This window comes from Enhydra lutris, unplaced genomic scaffold (assembly GCF_002288905.1).
Source record: "Enhydra lutris kenyoni isolate GAN:26980312 unplaced genomic scaffold, ASM228890v2 scaffoldscaffold25, whole genome shotgun sequence".
Classification (NCBI taxonomy): Eukaryota; Metazoa; Chordata; class Mammalia; order Carnivora; family Mustelidae; genus Enhydra; species Enhydra lutris.
This window is the reverse complement of record NW_019154109.1, coordinates 9,139,240-9,154,003: the sequence shown is the minus strand read 5'-3', so window position 1 is coordinate 9,154,003 and position 14,764 is coordinate 9,139,240. Positions and strand designations below refer to the sequence as shown.

General features: G+C 48.2%; 1 protein-coding gene across 7 annotated transcripts in view; it reads right to left on the bottom strand.

Moving 5' to 3' along the window:
- The window catches only part of LOC111150988 (SLIT-ROBO Rho GTPase activating protein 2), a 249,450-nt gene that overhangs the window by 38,672 nt on the left and 196,014 nt on the right, over positions 1 to 14,764 (bottom strand). For all 7 annotated transcript variants that reach the window (XM_022508663.1, XM_022508662.1, XM_022508667.1 and 4 more), the window contains 3 exons: positions 9,001 to 9,085; positions 6,242 to 6,269; positions 4,469 to 4,493 (listed from right to left, as the gene is read on the bottom strand). In XM_022508663.1, the coding sequence (XP_022364371.1) occupies positions 4,469 to 4,493; positions 6,242 to 6,269; positions 9,001 to 9,085 (138 nt within the window). The remainder of the gene's footprint in view (positions 1 to 4,468; positions 4,494 to 6,241; positions 6,270 to 9,000; positions 9,086 to 14,764) is intronic.

The following is a 14,764-nucleotide window of genomic DNA, read 5'->3' as shown; positions in this document are numbered from 1 at the left end:
GTGTCAGGGGCCCAAATGCTCGTCGTCATAACCCCCAATCCCGTCTGCCTCCTCCAGCTTTCCCACCATAGCAGCTGGTGTCTGCCCTCTTGTTGCCCTCTTCCACCAGTCAGCCCAGGGCGATCTGAGAGGAAGAATCTTCATCAGCCCTTCCATACTCTGATGAAGAAACTGGGTTCCACCATTAAAAATCAATCAACCAATCAATCAATCTCCATTTTTTGGAGGTCTTTTTATGTTACAAACACTGTTATTACATTTTTCTTTTCTTTTTTTTTTTTAAAGAGTTTATTTATTTATTTGAGACAGAAAGAGAGCACGAGCTGAGCAGAGAAGCAGAGGGAGAGGGAGAAGCAGACTCCCCAATGAGCAGGGAGCCCGACGTGGGGCTTGATCCCAGGACCCTGAGCTGAAGGCAGACGCTTAACTGACTGAACCACCCAGGTGCCCCATTATTGCTGTTTTCACTTCTAAAGAGTAGTCAGAGTGATGATGAGGTTAGTGATATGAGAGTTTGTAAAGGTTTTCTGGCCTCAGATCTGTATTTAGAGACCCAAAGAGAAGTAGGTTGGGAAGCTCATGGGTTACTGGCTTCAGCAAGTTATGGGACTGCCCAGTGCTGCCTAGACTTGCAGGAAATGGAGCATCGACGGTCAAGGGAAGCATGCAGCACTGCAGAGAGCAAGACACCAAGCCTGCCTGTCCATGGTTACCAGCGGTACGTCGCAAGTAACCCAGAGGGTCAATCGGTGGCAGATAAGAGTGGGCCAGAGACCGGCCCCACCACACAACAGTATTTTCCTAGTCTCCACTGCTCCAGTGGAGCCCAAGACAGAGTCTAGCGGGAGCAAAAACCAGACAATGTGATGAAGGCCTCAGATCCTCCCACCGCCCACCCCTCTCCTTGTAATACTTCTGAGCAGTGACTGAATTCATTTCCCCAGGATGGGCCTGTGTGCTCCCATGGGGCCTCAAAGACCCTCCCTTCACCACTGACTCTGCACACCACTGATTCTGACCCCAGCGTCCGTGTGTGCTCTCTTCCAGTGTCTGTCTCTCCCCTTCTTCCTCTCTCCTTCTCTTCTCCAGTGTTAGAATCTAATGTTTAATTCTTCAGTTTGCGATATATTTGGTGGTATAATCCTAGGGCTGGAAGGGGCCTTTAAGGACAATTGGGTCAAATCTCCATTGGACCAGATTAAGGGTCGTTTCAACCAAAGGCAGAGGGAGAAAGGTAGCAGGCATCCCTTGGAAAACAGTAAAGCAGGGGTCCTGTGATTTGTAGGAGAGAACAATCAGGAATGTGGCCAGATGGTGCCTAAATAAGCTATGGTTTGGCATAATTTCTCCTGAGGGAGAGAGTTAGGATTTTTGCTGGGTACTGATCTCTATTACATTTGTTAGATTTCCATTTTACCAGGGGAGAAAATACAAGTCTACACGACCGATTAGATGTGGGTGATGGGAAAAAAAGAGGAGTCAAAGATAATACCCAGGGCTTTGGGAACGTGAGGAACAGAGCCCCCCCCCCCACCATTAGGAGTAACAGAGAAGTTAGGGGATGTGCTAAGGGAGTTAGAATGGGGTGGGGGCAGGTGAGACGGATGCTCTGGGGAGGAGGCACTATCTCAGCTCCCAAGCTCATGTCCAGCCAATCAGTTAGACATTCGATCCAAAGACTCAGAACAATGGACACTTGAGTTAGGAGAGGAAGGTTCCTCTAAAGAAATGAAGCGAGAAGGGAAAGAATATGGAGAAAAGTCAAAAGGGCATCAAACCTTGGGAGCGCACCTAACCTTAGAGAAATGGAGAAAGATGACAAGGAAGAGGCAGCAGTGATGGGAAAGAGAAAATGCTGGGCTGGAGGGTAGCAGGGAAAGCTGGGAAGAGGCAGCTGAGACAGAAAAGGCTGGGGTGGTTTGAACCCAGGCTTTGCTAAGGTCAAAACTGGAACCCATGAGGGACCCTGAAAAGCTACCAGATTCTTCGTCTTGTTTGGCTGACTTGCCATAAAAAACCAAACAATTATTTATTTCCTTATACAAGACTGCTCATCTTCCAGACAACTATTTACCTGCCTGCCTAGTGTAGAAAACCTCTTTACCAACCCACCATTAGATCTGAGCTACTGCTGGGGTGGGAGGGATGGGGTGGCTGGGGGATGGACACTGGGGAGGGTGTGAGCTATGCTGAGTGCTGTGAATTGTATAAGACTGATGGTTCACAGACCTGTACCCTGAAATAAATACTACATTATATTTTCATTAAAAAATAATAAAATAAATTTTTAAAAAAATATTAGCTGCTGGAGAGAAACTGGGGCAGCAGAATGGAAACAGGTCCTTATCTGATTGGGGTTTGGGGTGCATCCTGGAGCTCTTACGCAAATCCAGCGCCAGGCACATAGGCTCTGCCTGCCACTGTGTAGATGTGGCAGGATGGCGCCAGATGGGCGCTGCTCCCCTCTGACAGCGCGCCCGGCCAGGGCCGCCTACTGCCCGCCAAACCGTGGTCTCCCGCACGTCCATGGCCACAGTGGAGGCTGGGAGGCCCCCGCACCTCGTACCTCTGTTCCAGCCATATGCAGGACGCCCAGTTTCAGCCCAGGAACTGAAACGAACAAACGCTAAGTTCAGGCTTATCCTTGGTGTCGAAGGGAAAAAAGCCGGCTCCCTCTTTAAAATATCCACCTATTAATTTTATTTTTTTTTGAAGATTTATTTATTTGTTTTAGAGAAAGAAAGAGTGAATGCTAGTGTGCGTGCATGTGTGCAAGTGGGGGGGAGGGGCAGAAGGAGAGGGAGAGAGGATCTTTAAGCAGACTCCCTGCTGAGCATGGAGCCTGATGCCGGGCTCAATCCCACAGTGCTCAGATCATGACTTGAGCTGAAACCAAGAGGCGGGCACTCAACTGACTGAGCCATCCAGGTACCTGTCCATCTTTTAGTTTTAAATACAACAGATTATCCTTGGAAGGCACTCCATTCTTCTCTGTTGTTTTGTTTTGTTTTTTTTAAGATTTTATTTATTTATTTATTTGAGAGAGAGTGTGTGAGCAGGGAAGCGGGAGAAGAGGGAGAGGGAGAGGATCTCAAGCAGACTCCAAGCTGAGCAGGGAACCCAACGTGGGGCTCCATCTCGTGACCCTGAGAGCCTGACCTGAGTCGGATACTTAGCCAACTGAGCCACCCTGGTGCCCTCATTCTTCTCCAATTTTAAGTGAAATGATGGGCGAAGGGGCAGAAGAAAGAAATAGAGGAACCAGAGGAAGAAAAGATGCAATGAAATGTGTAAACTAAAAAATGTATAATTATATCTGATTACATTTATATGTAATTATATTTAATTATAAATTTAAAAATGTATAATTATATCACTACAATGAAATCCAAAGCAGGGACGCGGAAAAAAGTGACAGCAAAGCTAGGACAAGGGAGAGCTCTGCCATCCAAGTATCTGGCGGGGGTGCCCAGCTGGCGGAGCTGTCACAGGGGCTGAAGATGCTGTCGGGGCTGCTGACACAACAGAAGCCACATGCCCTCTACCTTCGATTATCTCCCTATGGCTACAGCCACTGTGAATTACCCACAACGATTTTTTAAAGCCTGGATCGGTTCTCCCCCGCCCCCAGCAGACACAAAAGACACTGCGGAGCGCTCTCCCCCTCCTCCCTGCTAACGGCCTGCTACATAGCTGGTGTGAGCTTAGGGGACCCAAAATCATTTCAGTATTTGCGATAAAATATAATTAGGAAGTAAAATTTGCTGTTGCAGAAAATACTGTAATTATTTATTTTCTTTTGCACAGTCACAAGTACTGTCTAGACTATTCACTGATGTGCACTACCTGGCCCTGCCTTCCAAGATCCTGCCCTGAGATCGGCAACGAGAGCTGGCTGACCAGCGTCAGGTTTTAGTACGACACCGAAGATCACGCGCAAAAGCACAGAGCTGAGCATCAGGTGGGCCAATCATTCTCGGGCCAGATTTAGCTTCGCATTTTTAGCATGTTTAAGAGATGCAACCAGGATGACCACAACTCCAATAGAACAAGAAAAAAATTTGCACACCTACAGCCATCTGGTATAGGTGTCTGACCTAGGTGACCAGCTGCTGGGAGCTACTCACATTTGGAATTTAACTATAAAATGTGAGGCCCTTTTCACTGTGTCCTAGAGAAGCCACACCATGGGCATGTCTGGCACCATCTGCTAGGTCAAACCAAATCTTCAGCAAGCAGGAGGAGGGGGCGCGACTGGAGAGGGAGGAATAAGTCAGGAAGACTCCATCCAGCTGAGCCGGCTACATCAATGAAGTTGCTGTACTGTTAAACGTACTCTGACTGAATGGTATCTTCCAAACGCAGGAGGGAAGTCAGGAAAGTCTGTCCTGCCCACAGTAGGGTTCCACAAACACCTATGGGATGTGATCATCACACCCGACCAGCCTGGCTCTTGCTGGGCCCTTACCTGCTTCCTCACGGTGGAGCTACGCCTGTGGTTGACCCCGCCAAATCAGAGAGGACCGGACGGGTGCCAGGGAGAAAAAAGAGAAAACGGGATTAAAAACAATCTGTGTGTTAAATAATGAAGCAAGCAGTATTATTCAGTTCAGTCCCAGAACCAGCTAAGAGACTTACCGAGTTACTTTCTAAATTAAGCCCAATAAGGCTCCTTCAGAACAGAGGTCTCTGTACTTACTACCTGCCACCATTCAAAACCAGACTAGGAAGGAACTAGTTCAATGTGCAGTAACATGTATCTGCATTGGACAGGAAGACTCTCTCTGTTTGCAGGAGACCCAAGGAAACACCAAAGGAAGCTATAGTTTTCTTTCTCTTAGAAATCCTTAGGGAGCAATTTTCTGAGTTTCAAGGACAGAGTAGCAGACTGGAAGGAACCTTGGCGATCCTTCATGTGATTGTCTCGCAAAGCTGCATGGAACTTTAGACATCTCTTCTCTGGGGGACTGACACTCAGAAACAATCTCCCCAAGCAAGGACAGCAGCGCAGCCCCGCCTTTGGTGACATGAAGGCCCAGAGCCTGGCTGCTGGGCTCCCTCCGCCCCTTCTGCCAGGCCGCTCCTGAGGAACCTCTTTGGAATCCTAGAGCTCCTCGGATCTAGTGAAATGCTCTTTCTTGTCTCATAGATGAGGAAACTGGAGTTCGAAGGAGGGAAAAGAGCAGCCCACGGTCACCCACCATAAGGGAATTCAACTCAGCTTTTTTTCACTCCCACAGAGCCTTCCCCAGATATGGGGCTTCAGGTGAACTTACATTAAGACTCTATCACCAAGACGATATTCATTCCATGGGATTCCATTATCCTGGTTCCCTCTAGTCAACAAGACTGGTATATTAATGGGATCTTTACTATAATCCACAATGACAAAACAATGAAAGCCAAACGAAGCTATTTCTAAATAATGAGCCTATAATTGTAAATGGCCTCATGATTATTGTGTGCGTGTTGGCAGATATAAGTGGTTGATATAATGGGCTAACATAGGGTCTCTCAGGAGTCCAGCCCATTAAAGCTCTACCCAGTTAAATCAGCACATTTTTAGGCATCTGAGAACCGTTGGCTGGATGCATGCCTTGCTCTCCGCCAGCTCACGAGTTTTCTCAGAGCAGCTACATGACTGGGAGGGAAAATATTTGGCTGGGGTCGGGGAAGGAGGGGAAGGTGGGGAAAGACTGGGAGGGCTGCAAACTTGTACATCAGGCAAGGATTTCTACCAATGCTGTCTGGCAAGCCAGTGCAAAGTAGTATTTCATTATCCAGCAACAGTGAGGGGCTGTCATCTTTTCCATGCAGAAAATCTGGGGTCAAATACTATCTTCTGATCTTCTTTCTCTGGGTCAGAGACATCCCCAAACCACATGCTGTAATCCAGCAGCTAAGGGTAGGTTACCAGGTTCCTCCAGAGCCAAACACTTCTTTTCCTTGAAGACCCGATGGCTTTGGGGAAGCCTCTGAAACTACTTCAGCAAATGATAACTCCCTTCATCCCATTCTGCTCAGCTCTCGCCCCAAGTCACAGCAGACCCCCTTTCCATCTGAGGCCAGATGGGTTCGGCAAGGCAAAGGAAAGGAAGCAGCCCCCGCCCTAGTCCCCTCCTTTGCACAGAAACCCAACGCCTTTGCACTTCAAATCCTCAGCTCCTTCCCACCTCGGGACCACTCTACCCCCATGGGCCTCTCTTCATCCCTCCCAGGGGCTGTCCCAGGCCACACCTACCTCGCCAGACTGCAATCTGTCCGCTGACCTGTTGGAAAGACAAAGGCAAAAAGCTCATGTGGAAGCAGAAGGAGAGAGAGACAAAGACTCACTCCCAGGAGTTAACTGAAATGCCCTCCCCTTCTCCCCAGAAAGCCGCTAGCCTCACGGAGTGACTGGCCTTCCAGGCAGAAGAGAAACGCCCAGAGCCTCTTCCTGGGCAAATGCTGTTTCTCATGCTTGTTCCCAGCGCTGCTGCTAAGTCCCTGATGCTTAGGTGTGCCAGCCCCGCTCCCCAAAGGGAAAACGGGGTGGCTGTAGGGGAACAACAGCAAGGCGGATCATGTTTTAGAGAACAAATTACTAGAAGCCTTCCCAGGGGTGAAATCCAGCTTCTCTTCTGTGTATGTGGATGTGTGTGTGACGAGGGAGGGACGAGTTTGCTTGCTCCAGAGTAATGGACACACACACACACACACACACACACACACACACCACATGGTGTGAGGGTGGCAAGGGAAGAAGGAAGAAGGAAGAACTATTTGTGGGGAGGAGGGAGAAGATAAGAACCTTCTAGTTTTCAATCCATATGAAATTCTCTTAGGTTGGCTGGGGTGACAAGGGAGAAATGAGATTTAATTGCTATCAAATTTGTGGTTCTCAATCCAAAAGCAGGCCCTAATATTAAGTTTAATGGGTCGCAGCCAGCTTTAAAAAAGGAAAATCTTAAAGTTCCTAAGAATTCTTATGTTTAAAAAAAAAAAACAAACACATAGGCATATGCATATGGGCCACGATGTGATCTGTTTGCTTTCAGTTCACCAAGCGTGGTCTGCGTTTGATAAACCAGGGGCAACGCGAGCCGGTGCTGAGCTGGGAGATCATCCCCCACCGGCCTCCTCCACGCTCCTGGCAAAACAACTCCAAGGACCGGGGCAGGGTGGGGGGCGGTGAGGAAGGGCTTTTGCTTGCCTTTAAAGGTTGCTAATTGTCGATTACACTTCGGCGCATCCTGAGCAACATCCTCCCCCTCCCCTAACAGCCTCTCATTACTAACAGCTCCGCTTTCATCTGCAAAGATATTATTCCGAGCCTTTATTTTCAACATCTGTCCCATTTCCATTCTGGAATACTCATACACATCAATTATCCCTCTGTGGCAAGAACAAGGGGCTCTCGCATTACGGTGACAAATACATTCAGAAGGCGGGCCGCGATGACTTGCACACGGGAAGGTCTGCGGCTATTTCTTTCCTTACTGCTCGAGCTTGTCATCTTTAGATGAAGGCAATTTGCAGCACTAATGAATGGACACCAACCTTCGCCCCTCCGCAGTAGCAAATCTGGTACATGTTTGTGTGCACAAACCCACTCACACTCACGCGCGCGCGCACACACACACACACACACACTCCCAAGGCCCTGTTCCCCATTTCACTTATGAGCTATGCTCAGATTGTTTTAGCCCAAAAAAAAAAAAAAAAAAAAAAAAATTGGTTAGAACTTGCTTCAAATAGTTCTGGGCTTTCTTTCCTCCGATATCCTATGAAGCAATCTGATAACCCAAGAGTAAAGATTTTTCTGTAAGAAAAGCTGGGCTCCCAACACCCAAACCTGTTCAGCCTGAGTCCCTTGGGTGGCAGGGAGGAAAGAGAACAGAAGTGACCTAACAGGCATTCTTCACCTAAAAGAAAATGCCTCTACAATCACGGGATCAAAGATATCAGAGATAAAAGGAATTCAGCATCTGGAGGAACCGTCCAGCGCGGGAGGAGGATGGGACGGGACGAGCGGGTGGGAGGCTCTGGTGTGACAAGTGTGGCTCTCATTCCTGACGCCAATGAGCCAGCAAGTACCCCCATGCTTCTCTTCACTCTGCAGTTTGTCTGAAAAGCGCTCAAGAGTTCGTTTTACGTGAGCCTTCTCTGCTGGTCTGCCTCCCGCCAGTGCTGCCATACACTGCTGTCGCCTCCTGTCCCCGTCTCAGAGTGGAGAGATGAGCAGGGCAGGAAGGAGGGGCAGGCACTCAGAGGCATCCCCAACCTGGGAACCCCATTAGTCATAGGATGCTGAGAGCTAGGCAGGACCCGGGCAGGGTGCCCAAAACCCCAGGGAAGCTTCTCTCTCAACCTTCGCCTTCTGTTTGACAGGTGAGGAGACAAAGTCCAGAGTGCCAGTCCCGTTCCCTGCTCTGCTACTTTCCAGGGTCTGGGTAAAATCATCCTTGATTCCTGGATGAGACAGGCCGTTCAGTACCACGACCTCAGCGCGGCCACGGCGGACAGGGCTGCCGCTGAGCAGCAGGACCCTCCCAAGCGGAAAGAAAGTGCTGCTCTACACAGGAGTCTGGGGGTCAGGCCTGCCTTCGAGAAGCCTCTCTTCTCCTCGGAGCCGATGCTCTCCCGGCTCGCTGGCCCTGCCTGCCAGCTGTCGCCTCGGTCCCGCTACAGAGGAGCTGAGAGTTTCCACAAAGTGTCTGGAGGGTAAGGGACCCATCGGCTCCTGTACCCCAGCTGTGGCAGAGAAGGGGGCCGGGGGAGAGCAAGCACGCGCCATTTAAACCAATGAATGGTGCACATCAGCGCTTCATTAAGCATTGGCCTCCTCCCATTACTCAAGCAGTCACTGGGGCAGCGACTTCCCATCAAACAGGCTAGGAAAAGCAATGCATTCACATAACAAGCTCAGGCCCGCGGCGCTCAGGATGGAGGCTCAGCCAGGTAGCTCGGGGCCTGGCCTTCCCCTCATTGCCAAACCTCCAGCCGAATTCCCACACTCACTTTCTCCCAGGGTTTTCTGGAGAAGGTCGTGCTTGGCTTGTAGCTTGGTGATGAGGTTCCTGCCCTCCAGGTACTCCTTCATTTTCTGTAAGGGAAGAAGAAAAGGAGCGGTCAGACTCCTGAAGAAGAAGCAGCAGGAGGAAAAAAAAATCACAGATGCTCAGCTGTACAATTTCCTTTTTACAAGAGAGCATTTCGTTTCTGACCCGATTTCTACTAGGTGCCTTTTTTATCTCTTTATTTCTACTCAGGCCCTGAGCATCTGGACGGCTGCTGATTTCCAGGATGCCTGAGTCGCCTGCTTTGTGTTCTCTGGGGAGCGAGCTCCATGCTGGCCAGTCCCAAACCGTCTCTTAGAGCCCCTCAGCCATCCCTTCCGGTTCCCCTGAAGAACAGGGGGCCAGGCGTGGAGTGGAGGGACTCACTGAGCCCAGATCCTCTTGGTGTGAGGACACACACCTGCCACTTGTCACCTCCGCTGGTATCCTGCCACACCCTGGCCCCTCCCCGGGGTGCATTCCAGCACAGCACGACCAATGCCAACGGCTGCGACCCAGCACGCACAGCATCTCCGTCTGAGCTCTCTCTTACTCGGCTCCCTCCTGTCTTCTGCACAGAGTCTTGGCAGAGAGCTTGGGATTTCTGAGCATTTGGAGAGAGGGGCTGTGGTCCCCCGCCCCGCATATACATGTAATGGCAGTTCTCAACACAAGACAAGGTGATGGAAACGCGCTCCCAGCTGTTCCACCCGTCAAAACACCATCGCTGTGCAGCATTTTCTGATCTGACCTCTCTCAGCCCTTATCCGCCCTGGGAGGGACTCGATTTCCCTGGGCAATTCATCAAATCTTCAAAATAACCCTACGAACTCGGATTAGCACGTCCCCATATAACGGATGAGGGCACCAAGATTTGGAGAGATTAAACAGGTTGCTCGAGGTCAAACAGTGAGTGAGCGGCAGAGTCAGATTCCAGACACAGGTCGTTTGACAATTTGGTGCGTGCGCTCAACCGACAAGACAGCACACTCCATCCGTCAGGGTGCCCGGCAGAAGGAGGAGCAGAACAAAACTTCAGAGTATTAATTCTTTATATACGCAGAGCAGTTCAGGAGTTTTCAGAGCCCCTTAGCACATACTGTCCCACGTGACTCTGCAGAGCACATTAGGGAAGACAACATCGCTGGCTGCTCGCTACAGATGAGAAGATGACCTTGGGAGACGGGGGCTGAACTGCAGGTCGCTGCCAGCTAGGAAATGGGAGTGCCAGGCCATTTTGAGCCTTGACATGGTGTCTTTCTACACTACCCTGCAGCCGTTCACAGGGACCATCGTTCACCCTGGTTGTCTCCTTATACAATGGCTCGCGTCTGCTGGGCTGGGGGTCATCTGCCCACGTCTAAGCTCAGAGGCAAACTGGCAGTGTTGCCCCGGGTATGATCCGCGACTCACTGAGGACACATGACATAGTGGAGGAGGGAAAGTGGATAAAACATTTCAAATTGTAATACTTCTGTCCTTCTTTCGATGTATTAAGCAAAAAGGATAATTATACATCAAGCGTCTGATTTTATGGCTATTACCACATAGGATGAAGGCAGGAAAGAAAGGTGAAAAAAATATGAGTTACTTTTACTCTGTACCTTTCTGTACAGTGTAAAATTTTAACCAAGAGTGTGTATTTCTTCTCTCTCTTCCTCATGCAAAAACAAAGAAAAAGCCTGCTTACTCAGGGATGTACATCCTGGCTTTCCCATGCTCCCCGGGTGCCCCTGCGTGTACCTCTGCAAATTGCACACGGCCCGGGCACAGAGGGCTTCCACGTCATGTGTCTTCCTCTCCAGACTGCCTTTTCCCTAAGGTCAGAGTCATTATTCTTTGCATCCCTGATGCTTAGTACCATGCCCAGCTGACAGTAGACATTCAATAAATGCTTGAAGAATGAGGAAAGACACGAACAGTCTCATTCTCTGAGAGAACCTTCCTCAGTGGTCACAATCCGAGCCCTCAAGTGTAGTCCTACTCTCTCAATTAAGTCTAAAGCAAACAAAAACAAACCCTATACCAAATCATTTCTGTTGCTTTACTTCTGACCTGTTCCCTCTGCTCCTTTGTGCCTGTGCACGAGAACATCTGTGTGACAACAAGACTTCCTTGTCACCTTCCCCTTTCCATCTGCTCCAGCTGCCCGCTCACCTGCTGTCGGTCTTTCCTGGGTGACAGCCTAATCCCCACCCAGTGCCTAAATGTGGGGCTGGGAACAGCACGGCAGGGCCCAGAGGTGGAAAACATTCAGGAAACATCTATTGCTAACATCTCAACCCTCAAAGGCCCCTCTTCAGAAGGTTACCCCAGGAGAATCTAAAGGTTTCCTAATGAGGAAAAAAAAAACTCACCAAGAAAACTGTAACCCTTAAGACAAGATCAGACTGCTCAGAAAACAGCCAATATTCTCAAAGGAGATGGATGCAAATTCCTTCCTCTCACTCATGTTTCTACTTGTGATTCCGGAAATGAATTTTTCATTCACGTCACAGTTGGAGAGTTAACTCTGGCTGTCACTTGGCGAACCATTAAAATAAATAATAATCGGATAAAGATGTATGATGGGTCACCTTTCCAGGTCCCCTGAAATCCTGAAGGATCAAAAACTATGCTGAGGTTGACCTGCATCCCTAAGAGCAGAAATAATGGTTGGAAGTTTTCCATCTAGGTAAGCAGGCGGTGGGAGGGAAAAGCCGTCCCGGAGTTCACAGGCATATTGTCACCTTCCTCTCCCTCCTGTTAGTCAGCCCTGGTCTGTATGAAACAGAAGCTGGGAGAAACGACCTGGCCTTTACTGGCAGAAGACCTCGGTTGCTGACTGGATAGAAAGGAGCCAAGGCAGCTGAAGGCAAGGAAGGCACAAGCGGCTTTCTGATGACTTCTGGAGACCAGCAGGCCATGAAAAGAACTGCTGGGGCGCCTGGGTGGCTCAGTTGGTTAAGCAACTGCCTTCAGCTCAGGTCATGATCCTGGAGTCCCAGCACTGAGTGCCACATCAGGCTCCCCACCCAGCGGGGAGTCTGCTTCTCCCTCTGACCCTCCCCCATCTCAGGTTCTCTCTCTTATTCTCTTTCAAATAAATAAATAAAATCTAAAAGAAAGAAACAAAGAAAGAGAGAGAGAGGGAGGGAGGGAGGTAAGAACTGCTTATGTGTTATCGCCAAATCCCTTCCTTGGTCGGTAAGGGTCTCTTTCCTCATTTAAAGCATGTTCTGATACAGGTAATTCATTTTTTTTTCTCTCCTTTCCCTGCACCTGCTCTCCTCCCAAACATCCACAAGTAAAGTCACTAACCTTGAGTTGTTATCAAGGGAGAAGAGAAAGGGCAGGGTTCTATTCTAGATCACCAAAATAAAACCAAGTTCCTAATTCACAGTCTGACTGGAGCCATTCCCCAACCTCCACATTTTACACTCAATATTATGAAAACTGAGAATTTCTTCAAAAAGTAGGAAGGGAGGGGAGCCTGGGTGGCTCAGAGGGTTAAGCCTCTGCCTTCGGCTCAGGTCTTGATCTCAGGGTCCTGGGATCGAGCCCCACATCGGGCTCTCTGCTCAGCAGGGAGCCTGCTTCCCCCCTCTCTCTCTGCCTGCCTGTCTGCCTACTTGTGCTTTCTCTGTCAAATAAATAAATAAAATCTTAAAAAAAATAAAAAAGTAGGAAGGGAGGCAAAGAGTCTACTGAGTGGTTTGGTTCTGTTTGCCACTAGAAGCCTTCAATTTGGTTTTATGATCTCATTAATTTACTTCTTAACAATTCCTAACTGATTATTAACTGCCGGTGATGAATTTTACTTATTGAAAAGTATTAATGGAACAGTTTTTCTCTCAGGGCCCTTCCTCCCTGACAGACACTTTGTTGCAGCAAAATGAAAGAGCCTTAGTTGAGAAACTGTAGTCCTACTGCTTACCTTGGGAGAGTCACTTACCCCCCATCTGAAGAACCAGGATAAAGGTATCTTTCCCCCAAGGCTGTTAGAGGACGGAACAGGATGACAAGCATGGCCATGATTATAGCTCACAATCCAGACAACCAGCAGGCAGTCAGGAGGATCCCTTCCTTGTATCTGAATCACCCCGAGATCCTGACCTGAGCCGAAGACAGACGCTCAGCCGACTGAGCCACCCAGGTGCCCTCTGCCTTGGATTTAATCTGTGTGAACGGAAGGCCATAAACAACCCTGCTACAAAGGGGTGTGGTGGGTGGGAGGAGGGAGCCGTGTTGAGCCAGCCCCATGCACAGAGACACACGAATGTCATTATGGGGCGGCTGCTTCCCCGCCATCCAGGCACCCTGACATTTCTCTCCTCTTCGTCAGTTCGTAACGCAGGAAACAGCTGTCAGACAGAATACCTAACAGAGCAGACCTGTAAAACAGCAGGCATCTCCCTCTTTAACTGACAGGGTAGGGGCTCAGTAGGGACTTACTTAGCACACAGTTCCTGAGTGCCTTTAGGAGAGGACCAAGATAAAAAAAAAGATCTTGGACCACACCAGATCTAGGTCTAGAGCACTGCCCCAATGGCCAAGATATCATCTTCTCTCCTGTGTTCTTACCAATTTTGTGCCCAAGAATTCAGGAAGTTTATCTTTATCAGTCATGACCTTTAACTCCTTCTTCACTCCTTCCCCCATATAAGAACCCCATAACAACCCCTCTACAGGGAAATACTTAGGAGAAATGCCAGCCTTATAAGGCTTTGACAGTCCTGGGCTAAACAGGGAGTGTTACTTCCCACGAGCTGGGAACTGGTTAAAAAAAATGATGGTGAACCCATTCATACAGTGGAATTCTGTGCAGCAATCTAAAAAGGAGGCAGAACTCTTTGGACTAATATGAAAAAAATTAAGTGAAAAAAGCAAAGTGAAGAATGGTATGAGTTGGGCTACTTCTATTTATACTTCTCTTTATTTGATTTCATTGTATTTCTAATGTAATTCTATCACATTAAAGGGTAAGTCAATGGTTGTCTACACAGAGACTATCTCTGGAAGAACACAGAAGAAACCAGTTTCAATCCCTGGCAGAGGGGAGAGGAAGTGAGGCCCAGAGAAGGGGAGGAAGCATGACTTGTTCTGTATGCTGTTTTGAACTCTTTGCATCTCCCCAGATATATGTGTGTGTGTGTGTATATATATATATATATATATATATTATATATTTTTTATATTTTGATATATTATATATTTATATATAATATATATTTTTGATATTATATATATTTTATATAATTTTTATATTTTATTTATATATATTTATATTTTATTTATATATATTCTATATATATTTTTAATTTCCTTATTTTTAACAATCACAGTAAAAAAAAAAAGCAATGAGATAAAAAGTAGACACTGCTGGGTTGTGTGTTATAAAAGATGAGTGATGCAAAGCCCAGAAGATCAGGAAATATCACCTCACTTAGGGCAAGAGAGAGGAGAAAACTGGGCTGTTTCTGAGCCTTTCTTTCACCTCAGCTTCTTCAGCAGAGAGGACAGAAAGAAGCCAATGGCCTGAGACCAGCTGACCAGAGTTTTAGTTTTATTTATTTACCTATTTAGAGAACATGTGCGTGTGTGGTGGGGGAGGTGGTGGGGGACAGCCAGTGGTGCAGAAGGAGAGAATTCTAAAGAGGCTTCACACTCAGCGTGGAGCCTGTCAAGGGGCTTAATCCTGTGACCCTGAGATCAGGACCTGAACTGAAATCAAGAGTTGGATGCTT